A 26,163-nucleotide genomic window follows, 5' to 3' on the forward strand; every position below is an offset into this window, starting at 1 on the left:
TAGGTCCCTTCCGACCCTTAATCTATGAATCTGTGAATCTATGAATCTATGAATAAGGGGGAGGGAGGAATGCTTACCTTGCATCTTAAGACCTTGGCTGCTACTCCTGCAACACCATCTGCCTGCTCCAGTGGGATGAGCAAGGGGCAAAGCCACCCCTGCAGCTCTGGTCACTGCAACTACACTGCCACCCCTTGTAAAATCTTGGCTCCATTTCTGCCACACATAATGCCCGTACAGTTACATGTAGTGTCACAGGGGTCTCTGTCAGGGAGCCCTGCTGGACCCCTGCTGTCATGGCCACTCATAAGAAACTACTTTCTGCTGCTGCTTGAGCAGTCCTGGATGGAGCTGGGAGTCTTCAGACAGCAGAGGGAATTCCCTCATCCTAGGTCTTGCCCCCACTGCCTGCCCACTCTGGTGGGTGAGGGAATTCCTGCCACCACTGTAGCTGTACTACTAGTGGTGACAGGGGCTCTGTTCACCTCTGCTACCCCTGTAGGGCAGGAGGCAGTCTTTAGCCTTCAGCAGCTGCCAGCTGATCATTGACAGCCTGCCCCCTTCCCTGGCATGGGAGAGGACAGGCTGTCAGTGATCTGGCTCCCCTGTGGATGGAGGACCCAGTGAGTAACCTCTTGTTGTTCCCTGACTGGGGAGCTTGCCTTGATGTGACTTTGTAGCTCTCCAGCCAGAGAGCTTGTACACCCCCATAGCACTACATTTTTGTAGTGCTACAAAGTGCTGAGACATGTGGCAGTGTGGCTGTCATTGAGTTTCATGTCTGAAACCCTTATTCACAGCGTATCATTTTGTATTATACGGATCCATGAGTTAATATTTTCAAAGGTAATCCCAAAAGAACAGTAGCCCACCTTAGAAATTATGAATTGTATCAAGGTTCACAACTTGAACTAACAGATTATTTTTAAAAGTTAGCCACTTCTAATACACTAAATGTAGGCTTCCAGTTTCAATTTGTGGACAAATGAGTCCTCGTATGTTTGGCATAAATGTCCTCTATCGCAAGGGCAGATGCTGAAGAGACCCTTCAGATATTTCTTTCTCTCTTTCTCCCTGCAGACATTTTATCTGCATTCTCCCTAGGGGACTAATAGACTTAAATGGTTTCCAGCTATCTTTGAATGGTCGTGCTGCTTTTTTATTGCCCATGGTTAGAGAATTATTATGGCAAGAAGGTACTGACAGCCTGGCACCTAGATGGCCTCTAGCCTCAAGTTTACAAATAACCTACAACTAATGAAGTGGCAAGAAGGAGGTAGCAGAAAACTTGTTCTGAGCCAGACTAATCTTGGCATAAGGAATTTTTCCATTCCTGCGCTGTGACTGTGAGAGAGGGGCATCAATCATTCTTTTCCTTTGCCTCAGCATCAGCAAAATCTCATCCAATGGAACTGTTCAGCATGGTGGACAGTCTGCTGAGTTTGACAAGCCTTAACTTTGCTACGGTGTCTTGCTTGGAATTATTTTTTCATTAATTTTGCTGGGAAGAAGATCAGTCCTAGACTTATTTGGCCAGCAATGTGAAGCCTAGCATCTCTGAATTTAATTCAATTTTGCTAGAGGTCTTAATGTGTTGGTTGAATGAGTACCTTGTTACCCAAGCTGTCATGCCCTTGTCCTTGGTGGAAAATAAAAGTCATTATGACAGGGGTGGTTAATGGATACGTTAAAGAAGAGAGAATCATAGAAAGTTAGGGTTAGAAGGGACCTCAGGAGGCCATCTAGTCCAACTCCCTGCTCAAAGTGGGACCATCCCCAAATAGATCATCCCAGAAAAAGCTTTGTCTAGCCAGGTCTTTAATATCTCCAAGGATGGAGCTTCCACCACCTCTCTGGGTAACCTGTTCCAGGGTTTTACTATCCTCCTAGTGAGAAAATTCTTCCTAATATCTAACCTCAACTTCCCTTGCTGCAACTTGAAACCATTGCTCCTTGTTCTGTCATCTGCCGCCACTGAGAACAGTCTAGCTCCATCCTCTTTCAAACCCCACTTCAGTTAGTTGAAGGCTGTTATTAAATCCCCACTCAGTCATCTCTTCTCTAGAATAAATAATCCCAGTGATTATTCCCCTCTATTCTGCTGTGGTAAGGCCACATCTGGAGTACAATAATCACTTCCCTTGACCTACTGGCAACACACCTACCAATGCAGCCCTGTGTGCCATCAGCCTTCTTGGCAACAAGGGCATACTGTTTACTTGTATTCAGCTTATTGTCCACTGTAACCCCCAGGTTCTTTTCTGCAGAGCTGCTGCCCAGAGGATATCAACTGCCCTTAAAGAGGAAGATGTTATGACTCTGGGTCTTGTCCTGTTCCCTAATCATATAGAATCATAAGCTAAGTGCAGACACTTGGGTAGGTTGTGGGGGAAGTTAGATTGGTTAAAAATGGCTACCCAATCTAATTTAGTTCACTGAGGTGTGGACCTTACACTGAGGCCCAGGGACTGTAAATCAGTCTAAATCTATAATGGTACAGAACTTCCATGCACATAGACTGGTCTAAAATGGTGGCACCCAGTCTTAGATAGACATGGATTGATGTACACTCAAACGTTCTAGATTAGACTGGTGGATCAAACTTCTTTCTAGCTACCTGTACAGTCCCAGGACTGGGAAAACTCAGCTGCTGACTGAGCACAGTTCTGGAGCTGTGCTTTTTCTAACTCTCCCCTTGGCACTGGGCTATTTTTAGCCCCCCAGCCCCTGCGCCACCCCCCCTGACTAGCCAGCCCCTCATTAACTCTCCATCCTGCAAGCCACTCCGTGTTGGTTTTATTAGCTTTTGTCACTGTGCCAGGAACTGATAAAGTAAGAACCGGTGGGGAGAGAGGCAGGAGAGATGGCAGGGTAGGTTCACCAAGGGGATCAGGGGGCTAAAAATAATTCCTGGTATCCCCCAAGCCCCTCCCCCAACAAGCCCCCCTGATCCTGCCAAACCCTCCCAGACCCCAGCAACCCCCATGGTCACTGCATGAACCTCATTGCTCCTGCAAATGCCACCTGCCCCACCATCACTGCTGTAGATGCTGCCTGCCCCACTATTTCTGCCATGGACACTGCCTTCACCCCTATCATTCTTGCAGATCCCACTATGCCCCTCCCGATCCCCAAGGCACCCCCAACCCCCGAGACTGCTTACCCTCCCCCACCAATGGGGCTCTAGCCATACCTTGTCCCCATCTCCCAATGGTCTAGGAGGGGGCAGTATGCCATATCCCTCTTTGCTAAATCCTGGATTCACCCATAGCATTGTTTAATGTGACAGAAGTGTTTTGGGAAAACTAGGCTACAAACGGTCATCATTTTTGTCATGAGATCCAATTGCCTGGCAATTGACTGGCAGACAGCATCAAGCCCCTGCCACTCCTGGGGCTTCAGGGGCCTGATCCTGTGGGACAACAGCCCTAGGTACCTCACACAGAGCCAGGGCATGCTTCTGCAAGCACAGAGCAGGGAACCCCAGAAAGCACAGGCTGCAGGAATTGTACCATAACTGAACAGATGTCTGCTGCAATAAACCAGCACAAACTATTAATAGGAGTTATCACACTCACATTTTCAGACATTCAAGGTGCAACAGGGGGCAAAAACGTCTGTTCGATCACATTTTGTACTGCCATAAAAAAAGTACTGACACAATGACGTCAATATCAGTTTTCAGCCCTACTGTTGTAAAATCGTACTTTGTGAGCCCATACAATAGGTCAGTTTCACCCACCCCTGCATGAGCAGGAAGGAATATTTTTCTGTACCCTGGAAGGTCAGGTCATGCAATATTGCCTTCTGTCTTTCCTTATACATGATTTGTTTACTAGAAACGGTAGGTGCCCCCCAGCACATGTTGTGAAAGAGAAAGTGAAATAATACATCTAAAACAATAAAAAAAACCCCAAAACTTCAAGATCATCTCACATTCCCCTCCATGAAAATGCTAAGATTCAACTTCATCAAAGAAAAGGTCTATTCAGAGATAGTTTACTCTCTTCTTGCCCTCAGTATTGTATAACAGTGCTTTCATGATGCTGTGATTGCATGTAATAATTCCGTGGGTAAGCACCAGATCACCTGTGCTATGGGTTCATGAGGCCTTAGATAAGAAATCAGAGTTGTCAAGAAAAATTATTCTGCTACACACAGAACATGTTGTCTTTTGTTTATCTTTTTATGCTGTGACTCGTAAATGCTGTGTAAAGTTCTGTTTTGTTTTGCAATACTGCAGAAAATGTAAATGAAAACCTCTGAAAATGTCATCTAGATCTACTGAATATAAATCAGTATAGCAAGCAAAATACCCAGCAGTCAGCTCCAGGATGTGAATAATTGCAAATCTAGTGGTGACCCTTCTCTGTCTCCTGACAAAATGCCAAGTTTTGCCCCACCTTCTTCAAAAACCCAAGTAAATTGACTATGTGATGCCACTACAATTATGGGCTATGAATCCCTTGCACATAGAGAATTTGTATCTAAAGCAGATCCAATACTTACTCTCACCTGCTGTTGTCATACCTGCCAAGCTGTTTTGTGCTACTGCTTCATTTGCAATCTCTTTATGCAGAGCTGCACAAACCCATATAGATACTTTGGGTGCATCCAGATGAGCAAGCACGTGCCTGTCGCAGCATCTCAAAGCAGTTTGAGATGATGCAAGAGGCACGCTATGAACGAAAGACTGTTCCCTAAACTCTAAATTTTATACAGTAAATCCCAGTACAAAAAAAAAGCATGTGGGGAAAAAAGTGATGCAGCTCCTGGAGTGTGCCCTGAAGCAACCAGAGACTGGGTCCTCCATAGAGATGCTCTAGCATCCACCAGAGCATGTCTATGGCTTTCATGTGCCCCTGATGCCCCAGCACACTGCCTCAGTGTGCTGGAGCAAATAGGAGTGAGGCAAGGCTGCAGCAGTGACCTGGACCCAGGCGCTATCACCAGTAAGTAGGGACATGGGGTGGAGGGACTTTGTGGTTTCTGGAGGGGGTTTGTGAGTGTGGGTGGGTATGTGGGGTGTGTGGGTGGGTGTATGGGGTTTGTGGGGGCATTTGTGGGTATGGGATTTGTGAGAGGGGTTGACAGGGGGCTGTCACATGCCTGCCACCCTAGCCTCCCCCTGCAGTGCACAGCCCCAACCCCGCTGGCAGCAGCATCCATCTGGGACATCGGGGCCATGGCCCACTGCAGGCACAGTCCCGCAGCAGTGCAGCACCACCTGATCCAGTATTTGCATATGGTGAACAGAGCTGGCCCAGCACAGCCCAGCCCAGCCCAGCCCAGCCCAGCCCAGCCCAACCCCCCCCAGTAGTGTGCACCTTTAGACAGGAGCTGCAAGTGGTGGTGGTGGCAGGAGCCATCCTGGTCCTATCCAAAGGCATGCATTGGCAGGGTGCCCAGCCCTGGCTAGGTTGGCTCAGGCCAGTTACATTCTCTATGTTCAGGCTTTGGGTTAGTCATGTTAGTCATCATGCCGTCTCGGGCCTGTGCCTGCAGTGGGTCATGGCCCCAACAGCCCAGCTGACTAGTGCTGCCAGCACCAGGGTCTGTGTGCCATGGGGGGAGGGGAGAGTGGGCCTGTGGCTGTCCCCCCTCAAACCTCCCCCACAAACCCCGTGCCCACAAACCCCACACCCACCCACATGCCCCACATCCCCCCACACTTCCTGCCATTCCCCATATCCTCCTCAACCCCAACCCACACACACTCCCCATGTCCCCCACCCCCTCACACCTACCCACAAACCCCATATCCCCCTTATACCCACACCCACCCATGGACTCCCCCCACATACACACCCAAGAACCCCACATCCCCCTATACCTCACAACTTGCAAGCCTAGCTGCCAGACCAGATGGGACCTGCAGGGACAGCTGTCCCCATATCATGAATGCCTGGTGCCTCCCATGACTGGGGCGGCACCGTGACAGTGAGCAGCAAGCGGGAACTGCTCACAGCCGCCACCAGCTGTGCTGGTGGGGGCAGGGGCAGTGACCACCCACAGAATCTGGTGGAGGCCAATCTCAGGAGGGGCACGTGCCCCTCTGTGCCTCCCCTACACATCGCCTATGCCCTACATCCTGGTTAGTGAAGGGGTCAGGGACAGCTCTGATTTGTCTACAATAAAAAAACCAAAAGCAAACACCAAAGCATATAGATATTTAGAATTTATTTTATTATGATGACAGAGGCATTGGTAGGCTTCCAAATTGCTTTAAAATGGTAAATATAATAAAACATTGCCCAACTGATCTCTCTCTCTCTCTGTCCATGATTTTGGGGTATTTTAAAGAGTGAATTTGGAATTTTTTATCAGAGAATTTGCAATTTTTAAATGAAGTCAGTAGGTGTAAGGGGGCTGATGCTGTTTCAGGTGGCAGCAAGTCACAGCCAAGCAGCAGCTCCCATTGCCAGACTGCTGCAGTGGATAGAGGGTACAGGGGCCACTCTAGGTCAGGGCTGCTTCAGCAGTCCAGCTGACACAGAGGCAAGTGTCCCAAGATACCAACTGGCCAGGCATCAGAAGCTCCTGAGAGCAAGTAGCCCTGAGCTGCTCACTAGGGCAGCTTTTTATATTGCTGGGACCAGCACAGGTGCTGGCCCCAGCCTTCAGTTCTCCCTGGCTGCAGATCCAGGAGGAGCTGGGCAGGGTCGGTTTACCACAAGTGGCCCAATTTCCCCCATACCAAAGTGTATGTTCAGGCACGTGTGCTGAGGTACAGAACTCCAGCTCAAATTTGCTATTTGAGCTACTGCAAGTGCATATGCCCACATGTGTAGACATGCCCTTTAAGGCTCTGTTTAGAATTCAGGGGTCAAATAGAGAGTCAAACGGGATCTGTGCTTTCTTTCATTTTTTAAAATTAATGCACCATTTACTATAGCTTAGTGACCCAAGTGTAACTAAATGCAAGGAACTCTTTCCATGGCCATGCCTTCATAATATTGCCATACTAAGACAATATAAAGAATAGAACAGGAAAGGACTTCAAGGCTGCATCCAGACAAGTGCAGACGTTTGGTTCCCCAGGGACAAATAGCAGTGGTACACCTTGCACCTCAGCTACTTGTCCCCGTGGAACACCCATGCCATGTGCACTTTGGCATATGGCAAGTTACCCCAGCGATGGTAGGGGAGTCTGAAGCCAGCCCAGTGCTGGCTCCAGCAGCCTTACCTGGGGTCCTGGGGCTGCAGCTGTGGCAATCCTGCCACACAGAACCTGGCTGGCAGCCAGAGTGTGGCTCTGGGCAACTCAGCTCTGCTTTCCAGCCACGTGTCCTGTCTCTGCATGTGTTGCTCCATTTTTTTTTCCACATTTTTTTTCCCCCTGGATAGCTTATCTTCTCCAATTTCTCCAGCCTTTCCCTGTATGTCATATCTTCTAGCCTCTAATAATTTTTTGTTGCTGTACTCTAATTTAATTCTGTTTAAGTACATTCTGTTAATTTTTCCATTTTATCAAAGTTATTTTGAACCTTAATCCTGTCCTCTAATAGGTCTGCTACTCCAGTTTGGTGTCACCTGCAGATTCACTAAATGAATGCTCAATTCCATTCTCACCTTAACTGAGATATCACATAATACTGGGCCTAGAACCCCAAATGATACCGCCTTCCAGTTTGACATAAACCCATACTTGTTGAGTTCTATTCCATCACTGGGGAACCCACCTTATAGTAATTTCATCTATCCTGTATTTCTGTAGTTTACCTATCAGTTATTTGATTAGATGTTCCAGTAGGTATTGAAGTCCAACTGATAGGAGTTAGATATCCACAGGCAAAATCTCTGAAACATTTGAACATTGCCTTCAAGTGGTTGGAAGTTAAATTTTCCTTCTGCGATGAACAACCATCTCCCTAAACACAGGGGCCAGTGAAACAGGGCATTGTCCACAAAACGGTGGTGTTAGGACCTATTAACTAGGCTGTGTAAATAATTCTTTTCACTAAGACCTTCAGGTGCTAGCAGGACCATGGCAATGAGATGGAGATAAAGTGCTAAGGCAGGGGTTGGGGGGGGGCAGAGGAGCACTAACATACCTGCCAAGTGGTATTTAGAGTCCAAGTTCACTTTATTTTGGGCCAGTTTGCATCCATCCCTGTTGAACTACAAGGTTTTTACTGTGTTCAGGAGCTTTTACATCTACATGTGGCTCAGGGCTGTGGATTGTACTGAAAATTGAGAATCTTGAGCTCCATTTTGAAACAGTGTAAGTCTATTACAAAAATAAAACACATGACAGGCTGTTGGTGACCTGCTAACACTCTTCCCCATAAAAGAATATGTGAGTCATCAGTCTCCTTCTAAGCCAAAAACAATAACTAGAGTGCTTTCCTAGCAGGCAAAATAGATCAGGTGGCTGGCTCAGGGTTTCTGTAGCAGGAGTGTGGCACTATGCATGTGCTCTCATATATGTCTCAAACTGCCAGATCAGCAGTCCCTTAAAAGAGAACATCTCACTACACTCCTTTGTGACCTCTCCAGGGTAAACTAGTGTTGATAGGCTCTTGGGGGAGTCGCATCTGTCCTTCCTCTGTCATATGGAGGTCACTGTTATGCTAAGCATTATAAGAAAGAGGGAATATCCACAGATGTTTGGGATGCAGAGTGTGAACCACCGAGAAAAAAGTATGTGTATTACTTACATCGTCTGTAGATAAATATCTGCAAAGACAATGAACCAAGTGTGAATGCCAACTTGTGCATTTTTGAAGAAATGGAGGTACAGGCAAATAACATACAAGTTCTATTATAAAAACATAGGATAAAACATAATTGTCCTATTTCTGCATTTTAGCCTCTGAGAGAGAGGGTTACAAATTATACCATTTGAGTCTGGATTTGAAAAAGGTCAGTCCTTTGAATTAAAGGACTGGTTTACTGTGATTCATTCCAATTACAAGCACTTCCTAAGTTTGGAGGTGCATGCATGTGGCGATTTGGTTCAGACTCCTTTCTATCTCTGCTGTAAGCAAGAGAGAGAAAATGAAATGTTTTCTATATTAGCAAGACAGCAATATTACTAATAGTTGCATTATTTGAAGATAAAAATAACAACCCAAGCCTCCTTAAAGGCACAGATTGGGAGAATGCTCTTTTTATTTAGAGAATCCGTTGTCACTAATATGATTGCTATAAAGAGCACATAAGCCTGAACCTTCTGCATAAGACCTCTTGTATTTTATGCCTCCTTATCTATTTCAGGTCTTCATTTGCCTAATTACTACTCTGAGGCTGGCAGAGATTTTCCCTGCAGCGCTCAGCTCTGCTGACTGCAGAGACCCTACCTGGCACACTAAGTTAGTGCGTCAGCATTCTAGGTAGAAATGAATGAAAAATCAATCAGGGCAACTGCAGTGGTAGCATATACAACTCTAACCTACTTTGTGCATGGTTTCCAACATTTCACTGTATACTTAGGCACTCTTTAAAATGGTAAGTGCATCTGAAATAAAATGTACCTTTTCTGGTCAGCCTGAGAAATATTTTGTCATCTTTTCTGCTTAGATCAAGGAAACTTAATGCCCTGTTTGTTAACTTGTAGCCTGGACTAAAATGACAAAAGCTCTGAAGGTATTATTTAATTGCTAAGGATAATGCAATCCATTACAACTGGATTGTATTATACAACAAAAATGGATACAATCTATATTAGTTTGGTGTTAGTTCATTAATAAACCAAATCTGGAGTAGTTCTGGAAAATCAAAAGTACACTAAAACATTTTTCGAAACACAGTTGGTGGTTATAATTTACCATACATATACTAAGATGTGTATATATTTCTGTGCATCATTTTATATTTTAATATTTGTACTTCTGCATAGATAAATATTATTTCATTTCCAGTTTCATTTAATACAAGACAAGTAAATCCAATGTTAAACAGCTGTAGTCTTTAGCTCTGAATATTACTCGCTATTGTAACATTATCAGCTCAGTTGGTTAAATATTTTATACACCCATTATCAGATCATATGGCTGTAACAAGTTGTGCACTGCAACACTGTAAATGTTTCCAAATTTCACAAGCCTCTCTGTATGCAATGTCTTCACAGTGAAGAAGATTCTTTTGGCTATCAAAGATGAAGAGTCTACTTTTTTTGGTGCTGATTTCTATCTGCTGTGCTGAACCTCACATTGGCAACTATACTCTGGACCATGAAAGAATTATTCATATCCAAGGTAAGGAAATATAGAAATATTCAACAGAGAATATCAAGTTATTCAGATTCCTTAGAGAGATAATGCTGTGCTTAATGTTCTTTAATTTTTAGTTTTGCTGCATTGACTTTTTTTGTTTGCACTGTTAATATCTACTGACCCTTCCTTCTTTTTTCTGTTGTGTTTCACTGTTATACTCTTAAGACATTTGGAAAATGAAAGTTGAAGTGCTTAAGTATATTTAAGAGCAGTTTAATCAAGATGCAACCTTGCATTTATTTGTGAGTACGAGATGGCATATTTTAAAATAAAACAGCATGCATCCTGAAGTAATAAGCAACTGCAATAGATTTAGATACCTTTATTTTATTGTAGAATAAATTTGAGTTCAGGCTGACACACAGCAAATATTCTCACCACAGAAGTGTTGTAATGGCTGATCATTACTTAAAAAGACACAGTATAAATGAAATCAGAATCAGGCAACTCAAAGATCAGAAAAGAAGTAGCTTACCAGAAAAGAAATATGTCTTTCCTCATAGCTCTAATTCACAAAATACATTATATTGGCCATTTGCATAATTCTGTTGGGTTCATTTGAATCCTAAGGCTTATAGCTGTAGCAGAATTTTAGTCTGCAGTACAATGCAGCTGTTTTTTCAGTCCCAGCTTCAGTTGTTGAGGGTCATCCTGTAAAAAGAAAGCCCAGGGATTTATGCAATACGGATAGGCAGAACTAAGAGAGATTTGCCTTCCCTCTACTGGAATTGACTTAGATAATAGTTCTAATGTATTCATGTTGCAAAATTAAGAAATATGCTGTTTTACTCTTCCCTCTCTTTCTCTGTGTGTGTGTGTGTGTGTGTGTGTGTGTGTGTGTGTGTGTGTGTGTGTGTGTGTGTGTGTGTGTGTGTGTGTGTGTGTGTGTGTGTACTAAAGTTTAGTACCTTTTTTGTTGATACTTGGCAAATTGTCTTATTTGAGAGTCCTTATAAATATCCAGTCAGATCAAGAGCTCCCGAGCACTTAGAAGTCTGAGGGCAGTCTGGAAGAGTTCCAGGTGTTCTGCACTTATTGGAACAGACCCTTATATTTTCAAGGTCAAATAAGAAATTGCAGAGAGCTGGTCTCACTGTTAAGAAACCCATACTATGAAGGTCAAACAAATGTGTGAATCAAAATCAAGACCTACTGCTGTTGTGAGACAGTGAGACTTCATCCCCAGGAGTGAATTTTAAAATTTGACACTACTGTCTAATTAATCGATATGCCTTCCTTTCTCCTCATAATGCTTCACTGCTGTGTAGAACTGAAAATATTTCTGTCTTTTTAGAAGCTGAACCATTCTGCTGAAGTAAATATTTAAACCAAATTATAAATAGTTATACATATATTTATCTTTTAAAGTTGCTTATATATCTACTTTTCTAAATTTTGTTTCCAATACATACAGTTTACTTAACATCAGTCTTTTGGTATACAACCACTTCGGTCTGTAAAAGAGCATAAGGCAAAATAGTTCAAAGTCAGCACAAATTTCAACACAAGAGTACTTCCTAACACAAAAAACAGGAGGTTTTTGTATTCAACTCACTTCCTCAGGGTAAAGCAGAATATCTCTTATAAATGAAGTTTTCTGTGAGACCTGAAGGTCAACTGATTCAGGGTCTCAGATATAAAGGACACATGGCATAAAGAACATGAAAGGTTAGAATGCACACCTTATGCTTTTATTATTATTTTGCTAATTATTACTTTTATAGTGATACTAATCAGGATTGGGCTCTCCTTCTGCTCAGAGCTGCACAAACACATAGCATGATCTGGAAAGCAGCTAGAAATTAGTTATGTTTGTGGAGTACTTGTGTTAAATGCTCCATGCAAAAAGCAGCAACAAGTAAAGGAAGCAGCAGAACATGAAATCCAAGTTTTAGAGGTACTCAGCCCTGGGAAAGTGCATTCGGGTCCAGGCTGGAGGTAACAAAGGAATGGATAACTTTTAGGGTTCATGTCTAAAAAAGAAAGGTTATGAAGATAGTACTGGAAGGGACTGGCTGGATATCAACTGCAGTCCTGCATTATCAGAGGCCACCAGATCAGATAACCCGATCCACATGCAAATCAAACTCCAATTTAAAACGAATTGGGTTTCATGTCCCTACTCTTCCATTAGGAAAGCTATTCAAAAACCTTACTCCTACAAGAGTTAAAAAAAAAACCTTCTAACTTTTTGCCTAAATGTCATGGCTAGTTAACACCCACGTGTTGTACCACATGTTCTTCTTCCTTCTCTGATGCCTTAAAACCAAAGGTCAATAACTTTTCTGAGTCTCCATCACATCTGAGTTCTTCCTCAAATTCAAATGAAAACCTTATTTACAGATCTTTTCTTTTCCTATTTAACCTTTACAGATCATTAATTAAACCAGGAATTCACAATGCAGATATTTGTACCTGTTGCATAAGCAACAATTAAAGGATTGTATTTTGTGACAGTGGTAATCTTCAAATAGCTAACTAAATGTTTGTTCGATATGGGCGTGTATAGACAAAATGAGGGGCATGTGTGCATGGCACTTTAAAGTGGGTTAAATGCTTTTGTACTGCTTTAATGGTGTTGGGGTTTGAATGTGTCAGTGGTGTATTGTGCATTAATTGCAGCCACTGTAGCACATTTGGTAGTGTAATGCACCTTAAATTACTTTGGGGTGCAGCAAACTAAAACACCTCTGAGGAGTTTAAGTTTGCTGCCCTACAGACATGGAGTGAAGCACCAGGCTCCAAGAGGCTCAGGGACTGTGCAGGCTGCCCGTGCAGGCAGCCTGGCAGCAGCCTGGGAAGACAGACTCCACTGAAGGAAAAAAAAAAAGGTGGAGAGCCACATCCTTTTTTCTTTTCCCCCCTGGAGCCTGCCTGCCTGCTTGAGCTATGCAAGGACCCAGTCCTCACTCCACAGCTGTAGTGCCCCTCAGGACAGCCCAAACTGGGTGCCTGTGGGTGGGTGCCACCTGGAGGGATACCCGTCACTGCCGTGGATGGAAGCACCAGCCACCCTCCTCCCCTGCTCACTGGCAGCTTGCCCTTCCCTCTCCCTGCCGCCAGAGAGGCATGTAAGACACAGGTATACATGACATGGGGGTTTACTTCACCCTAAGTTGAAGCAGTGTTTTTAAAAGCCCACTGCTTCAATTTAGGGCCCCCGTTTCATCTACACATGCCCTAAATTTCTGTCCTGGAGGAATAACAAATTTTCATATAGCATCTTCTGCAGCTCTTGATTGGTTAGCAAAACTCAAGTTTAGCCTTCATTTGTTCCTATTCTCCATATAAGTGTGTGACAGAGAGACTTAGTCTGATTCAACAAATCATCATTTAATCCAAGGGTCCACTTAATCCCTTTTCTTTAAAAGGCTCCTGTTACTTACCAACATGAAGTGTAAAATAGAATCATATTTCATTAACTCAGTGACTAGTTGGTGAAGGAATGTGTTAGCTATCACATCCAGGAATGTGTAGGCCCTAATATTACTAGTAGCATTTGTCTTACTGGCTAAGTACAAACAGTCAAAAAGTTCAGGATTGAATTGATTCAGTCTTTTCAGTTTAGTTTAAGCTGCAGAGATTAAACTGAGAAGCAAATGAACAGATATTCATTTTTGATTCAGGAAATGCAGCCACATGCCTGCAGTGGCTCAGGTCAAATGCTGGGGGGCACTAGAGTATGGCTCCTAGCCTGCCAGCCACTGCCAAAGGGAAGGGACTGAAGCTCCAAGGCTTTCAAGGCTTTACCCCATTCCCTACTCAAGAAGAGGGCGTGTGTCCAAGCCTTAGCCCAGGGCTAGCAGGCTAGAGGGTAGGAATTTAAATTCCCTCCCTGGCCCATAGGGGACTCAAGCTCATGTCTTCCTGGGCAGGGGTACAGTGCCTGCCAGGCTTCTACCACCCAATCCCTGCTTGAGGAGTGGGGACGGCAGGCCCCACCAGGCTGAGGAGGGGATAAGTGGGGAAAGGGTAGTGGCACTGAATTCATAAAAGCTTGAACAAAAATAGTCCTTTCTCTGAAGTGAGCATGAATTGAACACAGCAATTTGGAACATCAAGCACACAACAAAGAACAACCAAAAATCTTTGCCTACGATAAGATACAGCCCAGTAAAACACAACGAGAGCACACACAGATTAGCCTAACTTAAAATGTAAACCAAGAAGAGAAGAGAAAGCCTTGCATAAGTCTTACATAATCCTGAGAGCAGAGTATTTCCTTTCAGCCAGGTATTCAGAAAGTCCTTCTTGGAGAATCAGCAGGTGGTCTTAGGTGTTGGAGTGAAGGTCCCAGCACTCACAGGTGGCAGAGGACCAGTCCCTCCAGCCCCAGTTCTCCAGCCTCTTCCCCCTCTCCCATGGCCTGGGGCAGCTGAGGGGAATTACACCCCCTCTCCCTCCCCTTATCAACTGCTTGCCTCTGTCCCTGCCAGTGGTGGGGACTGGTGGAGTCTGCTGGTTTCCAGCCTGAAGCAGTCCCTCTAAGGCTGTTGCCCCCTCCCCTCCTCACACATCCCATCCCTTGCCCCCATCTCCTCCATTCCAGTGGGGAAAAGTCTGGCAAGGGCTGTGCCCAGCAGACTGAGCTGTGGTCCCCAGCAGGGTTTCCCACCCCCAGCCCCTTGTCAGCCAGCCCTCACTGCTACTGCTTGTAAGCAGAGAGGTGAGGCCAGCCTACTCTTTGGAGCAGACAGCAGGGCAAAACATGCGGGGATGCTGAGGGAGTGTGATTTAACTTGAACCAGGAAGGGGTCTGGGACAGAATTTTCATAAACCAAGTTGACCTAAATCAGTGTAGTCTGATGCTACATTCAACCAGGTTTATCTTAAACCAGTTTCAGCCATTTTAAAACTGATTTATGTGCACACAACTTCTGTTCTGTTACAGGTTTAAACCAGTTTTGGAACACTTAAACCAGTTTATGTGTAACTTCTGTCCCTAACCACAGTCTATACCCTGAAAGTTAACATCTCCCATAATCTCACGGCTCCTGGTAGCATTTATTAAAGAGATCTCAGACTATATCCAGATCTGACTATGGGGATCCATAGCAGACTATAAACTATCCCAGAAGAATCTCTTTTTAATGTGATTTTGATCCCAACCAATTCTGTGTTATCTATGCCATCACTTACTTACAGTCTAATGTATCATTAAAGTGCAGTACCCTCCTAACACTTTTGTCTTTACATCTTTTTTGAACTGCACGCACATTTCAGCATCTGTATTCCATTCAAGGTTACTACTTCACTGTGTTTTTGTTATCCTTATAACTTCCAATTTCATGTCCTGCACAAGTAGTTATAGTTCTGCCACCTTTTTGCCCATGCTGCTTAGTGTAATAATATCATTGTTTATTTGGCTGTCATTAATTCTCCTAGTCAGATAGTCAGATTAGGTATGATGTTTTTGCTGATTACTGCTTTCTGGACTACTGTTGCCATCAAGGACTTTTTTTTTCTTTTTCTGTCCCTCCTTCTACTCACTGGCATTTCCTTTAACTTTTATCTATATTTATCTATACTTACATATCTTACCTTTCTCTTCTTGTATATTAGGACTAAGCAAAGAAGTTATGAATCTCTCTCAATCATCTGCTTTTATTTCTTAGATTAAATTTCTTCTAATCCTTAATCCCAGAAAACAATTACCCCAGGTACTTGAATGATATCCATCCTTGTGTGCTGGATGCATCTGGTCACTAGCTGTTTGACTTTTGCTGAAGTCAGTTCTTCCTCCTCATTTAGGCTAAGCAATTAGCAATCTATCAGCCGTGATTCAACCTCGTATTGCACAGCTGTTCAAGGGCCTCACCCTCAGTGACAAAGGTCCAATTACCACTTAAAATTTGTTCGTGACATTTTCTAACCATTTGTTCTTATGCACACTTTACCTTTAATAGCTCGTCTCTTTCTATGTTGTCCCTGCCCACCTGCAGTATTTATAGTGAGCAATCATAACCCCTTGTAAGATTCATATTGCTAGGTTAGACAAGTCAAATTCTTTTAGTCTCTTCTAATAAGAAATTCATGCTTTTCCCTGATCATTCTAGAAGCCCTTCTTTGCCCTAATTTCAGCCTCAATTCATCTTTGTCTTCCACATTTTTCCAACTTTGTAAGGAACATGTCTTCATTATGATGGCCAAAAGAATTTGTCACTTACATACAAAGAAAAAGAAGGAGAAATTTTGCTTCTAAGAAATAATGCTCCCATTTCAATCAAAAAGAATAGGGACACATGACTGCCTCAGAGAACCTCTGCACATGGGCCCCTGCTATAACATGCAACTTTTCATAAGCTGCTCAGGCTCCAGAATGAAACTACTTAGGTTGATTGCCCCAACTACTCCTTTAGGAATGCTGTTCCAGAAACTCATTTATCTGAGACCTAGAAAACTTTGTATATTTTCCAGCCTGAATTTATTCCTAGTCAGATTATATTAAAACTATCTTTTTATTTTAAATAATTATTTTCTTTCTCTAGTGTTTATCCCCTGGTATAAAAAAAGAAAGCAATTATATCCCTATTCAGCCTTTATTTTCCTAAAGAAGCCAATTTTTTTTTGTCTTCTCTTATAAATGCTCTCCCTTTGTCTCGGTCACCTCTGTAACTGTTCCAGCTGAATTTATTTTTGTTTGAAACTTTATAATCATTTGTGGATGGCCATTTCTGCTGTTTTGCAACCAGATGAATTTTAGGCTTTTCAAAAGGGCCTCAAAATTGTGAACCACAATTACACAAAACAGGCTTTCTCTTGCAGCATAGAGGTACAGAAATAATTTGTCTTGTTTCTTCTGATTGTTTTTTCCAGATAATATGCAGAGTATCTGGATCTAATTCTAATTTTATTTATACCAACATAAATCCAAAGTGGAGTTCTTTTTTATTTTTTTCTGGTATACATGAAGTCAGAAGCAGTTTTTCTGTCTCTTTTTAGATTGTTCTTCAGCCAGTTAGCTCTAATCAAAGTGACTGAACCATCTAAGTATAATGTTAAAGCTACCTGTCCTCACCATGCTTAGATTAACCATTAATACAGATACTGTATACAAAACTGGAACAAAATAGAGTAGACCAGGCTCTCTTTTCAGATACACTGGCATCACAACAGTGTCATTTGACTGACTTCAGTCAGATAACTCCTGACTTGCACGTAAATAACTGGCAGCAATATTTGACCCAGTGACTAAAGTAACAAACAAAATATGGGTGTTCCCCTGACAAACGCCACCAGCACAGGGGCCCTAATTAGCCTCCTTGATGACAGTTTGTAAACTGGTGAGGAGAGGTTACTTATACTTACACTTCCATGAAAGGTTGGAAGCTCAAAGTAGCTTAGCATGGGGAAAGATGTTCTCCTGCTACCCATGTGCTACCTGCTCTTTCAAAAGAGGGATCCAGACTCCTAACCTGCCCACTGTTCCATTCTTTCTAGCACTCACCTTACATTTGAATTTTACAATAAGGAATGAGTAAAATTAATAGTATTAACATAGTCATTATATTATTAACATTAATAGCTCTGAGCAGTACACACTTAACTTTAATATAGTTGCAGTCCAATCCAATGAAATGCTGAGCCCCTTTTCCCCTTCTTTTGACATGGGAGTGTAGCAGGACCAGGCTCCAAGGGCAGCCTTGATGCTCCCTGGTGGCCCAAGGGCTGCTGCCCTGTCTAGCTGCAGATACCTTCCCTTTACTCTTGCAGCCATGCCTTAAATGTAATAGTTGATTTTTCAAAAGGAAGCTGCCCCAGGGTCCTAGAGTATGCCCTTGTCCTACCTTTGCTAGTGGCTCCCTTCCCCTCCCACTAGCTCAAATTCAGTCCTTTACTAGATGGCCCCTCCCAGCCCAAATGTGCCCAGACACCTGTTACCTTATGGGCTATTCATGGCCTCTGACCTCCCATACAGCTATGCCCATGCCTCACAGGTTTTACTCAATACTGTTCTGTCTCTTGTGTAGGCCTCAGCCTTCTCAGCTTCAGCCTTCCTTTTTTTCTGGCTGCAAACCTTCAACCCTAGCCCACTGGTTCAGGATCAGCCTTCTTGACTTCAGACCTGTCAGTCAACAGTATCTCTGGGCCTCTGGCCCCTTGTGTCTCTCACCCTGGGCCCCTAGCCCTAAAATTCACCCTTCTGGGCAGCTGGGCCCCTGGTCTCTGGTCTTCTGGGCTAATCTCACCCCTCCTGGGCTATACGTTCCCAACCCTAGTTCTCACCCCTGTCAGGCTACTATTCCCTAGCCGGGGTTCTTGCCCCTCTTGGGACACAGGTCCCTAACCCTGGTTCTCTCCCCATTTGGGTACTTGTTTCACCCTTCTTGGGCTATAGGTCCTTGACCCTGGTTCACGCCCTGCCTGGACACTGGACCCCTGGCCCTTTCTCCACTACTCTTGCTATTTGAGCCCACCCCTGGCTGGGGTCAAAGCAACTGCATGCCCCTCAGGCACGGCTGGTACTTCCACTTCTCCAGTAGCTCCAAACCCAAACCACCAATTATAACTATACTTAAAAGGTAAACCTTCCCCAGCTGTAACTTAAACTAAAAGCACTTGGGCTATAACAAAAAACGATCCTCTCATTGGATATCAACCTAACTCCCAACTCTGGGTTGCATCCCTATGTAAGCTCTCATAGTCTTACTAGTAGTTCCAAGGCAGCTCAGTGGTCAACCAGGCATTCCCTTGTAGCCTCCCTAGACATCACCTCTTTCCTCTGCAGCTTGCAGGGCCATACTGACTCCCTGCTCCCCTACACTCACTTTGTGCACCTCCTAAGCCCTGCCCTGTCTGGTCATGTGACCCTGCAGGTCTGATGATCTGCCTGCTTTCTCAGCTAGAGCTGACCTCATCAGCCTGTTTGCTAACAGCCAGCCCACTATTAGCCAACCAGTCTCCTGTTTCCTACAGCCAGTCTATTCTATGCAGGCTGGCCTACCATGACCCAGGATCCATTAAACTTTCTTGGCTTTTGCAGGACTAGTTTTTGTAGCAAAGACTTTCCAAGTTTATATTTAATACTTTAAGTCTTGGGTCCTGGCACCTCTCACAGGGGCAGGGATGGAACCAGGGATGGGGACAGGAACAGGGCTGGGATCAACCAAGCTCAGTAATCGGCTGGCATAGATTCATCCTCTGTGAGTGGCACCAGCAGCACCACTCACAGAGGAGGAGGCTGAGCCCAGCTGAGCCAAACCCCATCCCCATCCCCGTCCCCTTCCCCATCCCCTGTGAGCAGTGCTGGACTTGGTGCCACTCGCAGGAGACAGGAATGGGGATGGGGACAGGGACGGGGACAGGCTCGGTGTTCAGCTGGCACAGCCCCATCCCCTGTGAGTGGCGCCAGCAGCACCGCTTGCAGGGGATGGGGCCACACCAGCTGAGTGCTGAGCCCAGCCCAAACGTATACACTGTGTCTATGAAAATCCTTACCTTTCATATCAGAAAGCCAGGGGTTGACCTATACACTGTGTCGATCTATATACCATGAAATACAGTAATTAAAAAGGGATATTATGTAGCACCATTAAGCAGTGGAAAGGTTGAAAAACAGTTAAAAAGGGCATATCCTACTATCTACAAGCTGAATTCCTCCACTTTTTCCAGCCCTACTTTCCTATGATCCAAAAGACTTGGCTGGGATGGTTTAGAGACAATTCTGACTTGAGGAGGGGACTGAACTAAACAACCTTGTGAGGTCTCTTGCAGCTCTACTTTCCTATGATCCTATTCGTTTAATTCCTCATTTGCCGCTTTTAAAGTCCTGGAAACTATACTTATATGAATCTCTGAATGCAATCACAAAGGAATATGCTTGAAAACTAGCCATCCAAAAGGCCCTTGTTTTCTTAAAACTTTTTTTGTTATTAATTTAAAGTGAAAGATTACATGTCAGGGTGAAGTGGATCATTTTTTTCAGTTCCTGAGAGGGAGCAATGATTTTGATGGCTCTTTTATTTGCGTAATTTCAAATAGTGGAGTTGGGTCTATACCAAGAATGCTTAAGGATTCTTCAAAGTCTTATTGCAGGAACGGGCTCACAATAATCTACTCTTGAGCCCTGACAGATTGGTTTGAGGGTCAGTCAGAAAGTAATGCCTCATTTTTTTTTCTCAGCCACATGTTATTGAAAAAATATTAAACTTGCATGGAAAATTTGAACAACATCTCTGAACACGCAGCTATTTTTCAACACAGTCTTTTTTTCAGTCAATGCTCTTTTCCTACCAGTGAACAAGGGCACATATCCCAACTCTGTTAAAGCGCTTATCTTTGTTGCACGGCCCTTGTCACAACACCTTCTATCACATCACTGTCATCCCAAAAATGTTTTTCTTATAGTCTGTCCTTCATCCTCTGTGCTGTATGGAGGATGGGGTAGCATAGTCTATCCAAACAATGAGATTGCCTTTGTGGTGTGCAAACTGATGTCTGGAAGAGCATTGTTGTGCACAAATAGCAGCTCAAATTTACCTCTGTCAGGCTTTTTGTATGAGATCTTTCAGCTTCTTGATATCTTGACATCTGAGATTACTGTGGCTCCCTTAGGCAAGAAGTCAACAAGAGAACACTATCCTTGTCAATGGTTTCCATAGAAGATAAAAATTAGGAGCCATTACTTCATGGCTGAGCCTTGTATTTTACATTTTCAAGGGGATACAGGCAGATCTTCATGACCTATGACTCACTGATTGATATCAGCAGTGGGTATATATATTGTTCAGGAAAAAACCTTTAGGCTAGGAACAGACATTCAAAAACTCTGAGCCTGAATTAATTCAATCTTTGCAGGTTAGTCTAACCTGCCTAGGCTGAATCCATTTGTAACTGAAGAAATGCAGGCACATGCTTGCAGTGGCTCAGGCTAGAAGCTGGGGGGTGCTAGAGCAACCCTCCTTTCTATTCTACAGTGCTGAGCTGAGCGGGGTATGGCCAGGCCCTGGCAGGATGCTCTGATTAGGGAGGGATTTCCCCCTTCCCCCCAACCCTCGCTGGGGGAGCCAGCAGGGATTTACACAGCATTTAGTTACACAGCAGGGAGTTACACAGCATTTATCAGCTCATCAGCAAAATAAAAGGATCTCTCATTAGTTCAAGCTCTTTTTAAACAACTTTTTCCAAGGGAGGAACACAGGGACATTACCAGCTACCTGGTAAAGCCCTAAGCCAACACTATCCTGTCTGCCTTTGAACTGTCTCCCACAGCATGGACTGTAGTGAACATGTCTGTGTAAGGCAGAGGGGAGGGAGGAGTCCCTGCTTGAGCAGGGAGTGGTGAGGGTAAGCAGGAGGAAGCCAGACAGATGCCCTGTACCTGCAGTCTCTGCTGGAGATGCAGCCAGGGAGCAGGTGCCGGGGGGTGGGGGGAAGCCCTGCTGAACTGGAGCAGAAAGCAGAGCCCTGCCCAGAGTTGCAAAGCATCTGGGATTCTGAGGGACTCTGATTTAACTTAAACCAGGAAGGGGTCTGGGACAGACATTGCATAAACTGGTTTGACCCATATCAGTTAAGTCTGATACTACATTTAACCATGTTTATCTCAAACTGGTTTCAGCCATTTTCAAACTGGCTTATGCGCACTGAACAACTGCTCTGTTACAGGTTTAAACCAGTTTATGTGTAATGTCTGTCCCTAGTCTTAGGGGACAAAGTGTATTCTGCCCTTTCTTAGATATATGGCAGATGAGAAAACAAAAGCATTTCTTCCTACCCTTGCCAAGTGTCTCAGTTGAAGTACTTGGTCAATATACTCTTAGCAGACTAGTAGGACCTTTCTATGCTCTGCAAGGGCAAGAGGGAAGCACATGGGGAAAGGACATAGAAGTCAGGCTTTTTAAGAAACTAAGTAAGTGTGGAAGCATGGCTCACACATTCAACCTGTATCAGGCTGTGGAGACTGCAATATTCTCTGTGTACTATGATTGGGACCTTTGTATCCACATAGCCAGCCACCAATCACATGGGTCCTCCACTGGACTGTGAAGACTAGTGTCCCAACCATCTTTTTTACTGTCTGTTTGAAGTCAATAGAGACTGTCTGCAGTGCCCAGGCAATATGTTAGTAGATGTTTAGGATTGTGAATCTAAAAAGATGGCAACACCAGTAGAGAAATACAAATCGCCCGAGCAAGGGACTAACATTAGAGGGATGGGTATGAGGAGGGGAACGCAACTAGGTTACAGAAAATAGTGTTAGTCAACTAAGCCCAGTGGTGCGAAGGAAGGGGACGGAGGGGGTTCGTGACGCTGAGAGAGAAAGAAGATAGATACAAACCTGTACAATGGTCTGCAATGGTGGAGGAAGTAGTTTGAAGAAAGTGTCTCAGTCCATATAGAGTCTCATTGCGAAGGTCCTCTTTGGGTGGAGCGGGGTTGTCTGTTGCTGAAGAATCCTCTCGAAGTGAAGTCCTTCTACATAGCCACTCTGCCAAAGCTATTCTTGTATACCCTTTGCCTTTGCTACAGTACTTGAGAGCAAAATGAACAATGTCTAGAATCCTGAACTTTGGAGAGGAATGAATTTTTGAGGCTAAAAGCTAGAGGGTTAAGGCTGAAAGCTGTACTTAAAATATTTGTTATTTTTTTAATTGCCCTTCTTAGACCAGTTCTAAATATAGATGTTTATTGAACTGTATTGGTTAGGGATGTTGATTTTTTTCTAAAGCAATTTGGTCAGTAAAATCTCCAGTGCAGGTACAGTTATATTGACCTTTAGGTATCTTGTATCTTAACCCTCCTAAGGGCTTATTTATTTATACACACAGAAATAATACCACTTCACATTACTTTTAATGCAATTCAGTTAAATTTAGGGGAGTAAATTCAACTGATACAAACTCTTAGTGGATTTAACCGTAGCCTTTAGAGGGACTGAACCAGTTTAGCAGTCTGAAAATATCACCCCCCTTTACAGTAAGTAGTTAAATAAATATAAAACTGTGTGTCAGTTTGGCCTAGATTTACAGGAATAAGCTATATTAGATAAGTATCCACAGTATGTGTGCACATCAGATAAATGTACAGCAAAGTAAAGGGTGACTGTATGTCAGCTGCTCCATAATAATGGCCCATGTGCCCACTGTTACCCTGCAGTGAATGGATGTGATCTTGTAGCAGCTTGGCTCTCAGTAAAAGAGGTTTACTATTCACTTACCACAAAATAAGACTATACACATGGGCAATTATCTTGGAATAGCTGATGTGTGATAAAAGCCAGCCATCTTCTTTTCCCCCACTAACAGTTTATCGTAGTTCCATACCAAAAAAGGACTTTACTGCTTTACTTTCCCTGTGCAGGTAGAGTGGTATAATTTTTGTGTCAAAATCAATCCAATTAAAGACTCTGAGAAGCTCTATGTAAGCAATAACTATGATTTCCCCAACACACACTGTTGGCTGTCTTTGGAATTTATTCATAGTGACATTTTACCTAAGAAATCAAGGACATAGAATTAGAAACAAGATAGTTTCCTGTAAGTTTCATCTCTGAAATAAGTAAAGTTGCCTCAGCTAAATACTAACTACTGACTTAATTACTTCAGGGCTGTAGTCCTTTTTCCATATGACTCTAATTTGTTCAGTATTTTGGGGGGGACAGGAGAAAACAAACAAGCAATCTCTGGAGAAAATTAATGCATGTATTATTTGACTGCAATTAATATTGAGCTTTTTCTTGACCAGTTGTAATTTAAAGTTGCATAGAATTTCTCTACCTTTTATACAGATACAATGATAAGATACAATCATACACACTATAACCCAGCAAGAAACTTTCCAGCTGATTATATATAAAAAAGAAAGGTACATTGATCTACCAGCATTAATAGTAGAAAACTGTCCTTCCCCATTGACCGCTGCATGAGGAGTGGTCTTCTGCATGTGGTGTTGAAACTTTCCACACATCCATGTGAGCCCTGAGGGAATACTGGCAGGTAAAGCAGAACTGCAAGGCATTTGATACTAGGCATTGTAAAACACAGAATATGGAGCCAGATACACCGTTTATCTGATCAGATATTCAGATTCCTATGTTCCTCATCAATCTTTCTTCCTTTTGTTTTCCATTCATTTCTCTTGGGGTTTTATTCTTTCCCTGTTGATGTACTTTTTCTTGGGTGTCTCTGTTTCTTCTCACACTAGTATGACTTGTGCTCACACCAAAAATTACTGGCCTAATTTAACTCAGTTCCCCATGAGAGGAGTACTAAGTTAGATCGGGCGTAGGTTAGACCAATCTAACCCAACATCTTTACAAATTCAGAGCACAGCCCTGGGGCTGGGGAAGCCCAGCCATGTATCAACCCCAGGGCTGCATTTTTTCCTACTGCATCCTCCAATGCCACTGGGCTATTTTCAGTCACTCTCCCCCTCCCCCAACCCCTCCTCCCACACCAGATGAACAGCTCTGAGCCCACCAAATCCTGCAGTCCTTCTAAAAGTGCCAATTTTATAGGCATTCAACAGTGCCAGGAGCCTGATTTAAGTCAGGTGAGAGGGGTGGCCAGGAATGGGGGAGGCAGGGGTTGGTCTACAGCGGTGGTTATCTATCTGAAATGGGGAAGGGGGCAGAGCACTCCTAGCAGGCCAGGCTCTTTAGAAGAGGAGGTGGGTAACCCATTTCACATACTAACATAGTGGCTGGAGGACAAACCCAGGGTGAGAGAGATCAATTTTGTATGCGTTTCCTACCTAAGAGTACCTGAACTCACATCTCCTATGAGAATGCCATAACCACTAGCATACCACCATACCTTTTCTCTGGTCCAGTAAATTATTATTATGCAGGTGGCATTGCTTCAACAGAAGAAAGTGAGAGGGGCCCCACACACTCTGTAGTGCCCTATAATGTGCTGGCTAGTGTGCTTCCCCTTGATGGTAGAAGACAAGGTTCAAGACAGTCAGGGAGAAGAAGGATTTGAACCTGGATGTCCCACATCTGAGCGCATGTTCTAAATACTTAGCTTTTTTTGCTTTGTTTTATGAGAATGAGCAGGTTTTGGTGCCCATCTATAAAAGATATTCATGGCTGTATGTCCTGGGTAGAAAGAGGCCCTTCCTTTCAGGCAGCTAGTTCATTATAAAGCACGTGGCTTAACACTACATTGTGGTTCCCAATCTTAGGCACCTAACTTTTCCTGTATGCTAAATAGGAAGCATAGGGCCCAAAGTTGGAGTTGTGGCAGCAGTAGTGTGCCCTTCGGAGATCTAGACTCAAAGTACTACTCAGTGGGCACATCTACACGTGTGCCAGACTGCACAGTTTTTACTTTAACGCTCAAGCAAGCACTAAATGACTGTGCAGTAACAACTGTGTAAGTCAGGAGTTACTGATTGCACAGTAACAACTGTGTAAGTCAGGAGTTACTTGCTTAAGCAAGTACTAAATGGCTGTGAAGTAACCACCATTACTGCATAGTCCCGGTGCCACACAGGTCGCTTCCAACACAACTGCACAGGTTCATGCCCACTGATGCTACATCGCCATAGCAATGAGCTACATCACCATAGCTCATCACTATGGTGACATAGTGTCTCGTGTAGACACGTGCAGTGGGTGCATCTACACATGCACTTTACGTCAAACTAATTAGCTCTACAGTAAAGCATCACTGCACCAGTAATACCTACATGTGTGCTGGCATGAGGGTGCTGTAAATTAACTAACTCAACCATAGGGTAGTACCATTAATGACAGTACTATCCTATGTCAGAGTAATTACATGTGCTGAAATGAATGTGTATATGGTGACAGGAGCTGGCTGGGGCATGAGGGTGCTAAAGTGCCGGGGGCTGCCTGCCACCTAGCCCCACAGTTTAGCACCCCTGTGCCCCAGCCTGACAGCCCCTCTGCCTCCCAGTGCCACCACTTGGAGCCCAAAGCTGATTCCATGGGGCCCCGGCAACCAGGGGCTCCTCTGCCCCAGCTCAGACTGCTGCAGTC

At 43.9% G+C, this 26,163-nt stretch overlaps 1 protein-coding gene across 1 annotated transcript in view; it reads left to right on the plus strand.

Moving 5' to 3' along the window:
• The window catches only part of HAPLN1 (hyaluronan and proteoglycan link protein 1), a 142,779-nt gene that overhangs the window by 50,554 nt on the left and 66,062 nt on the right, over positions 1–26,163 (plus strand). Inside the window, exon 2 of the mRNA XM_019516925.1 lies at positions 10,073–10,199. Coding sequence (XP_019372470.1) covers positions 10,100–10,199 — 100 coding nt within the window. The 5' untranslated portion in view covers positions 10,073–10,099. The remainder of the gene's footprint in view (positions 1–10,072; positions 10,200–26,163) is intronic.

The sequence above is a fragment of the Gavialis gangeticus genome, unplaced genomic scaffold (genome assembly GCF_001723915.1).
Source record: "Gavialis gangeticus isolate Ggan-Ray unplaced genomic scaffold, GavGan_comp1, whole genome shotgun sequence".
In the NCBI taxonomy this organism is placed as follows: domain Eukaryota; kingdom Metazoa; phylum Chordata; order Crocodylia; family Gavialidae; genus Gavialis; species Gavialis gangeticus.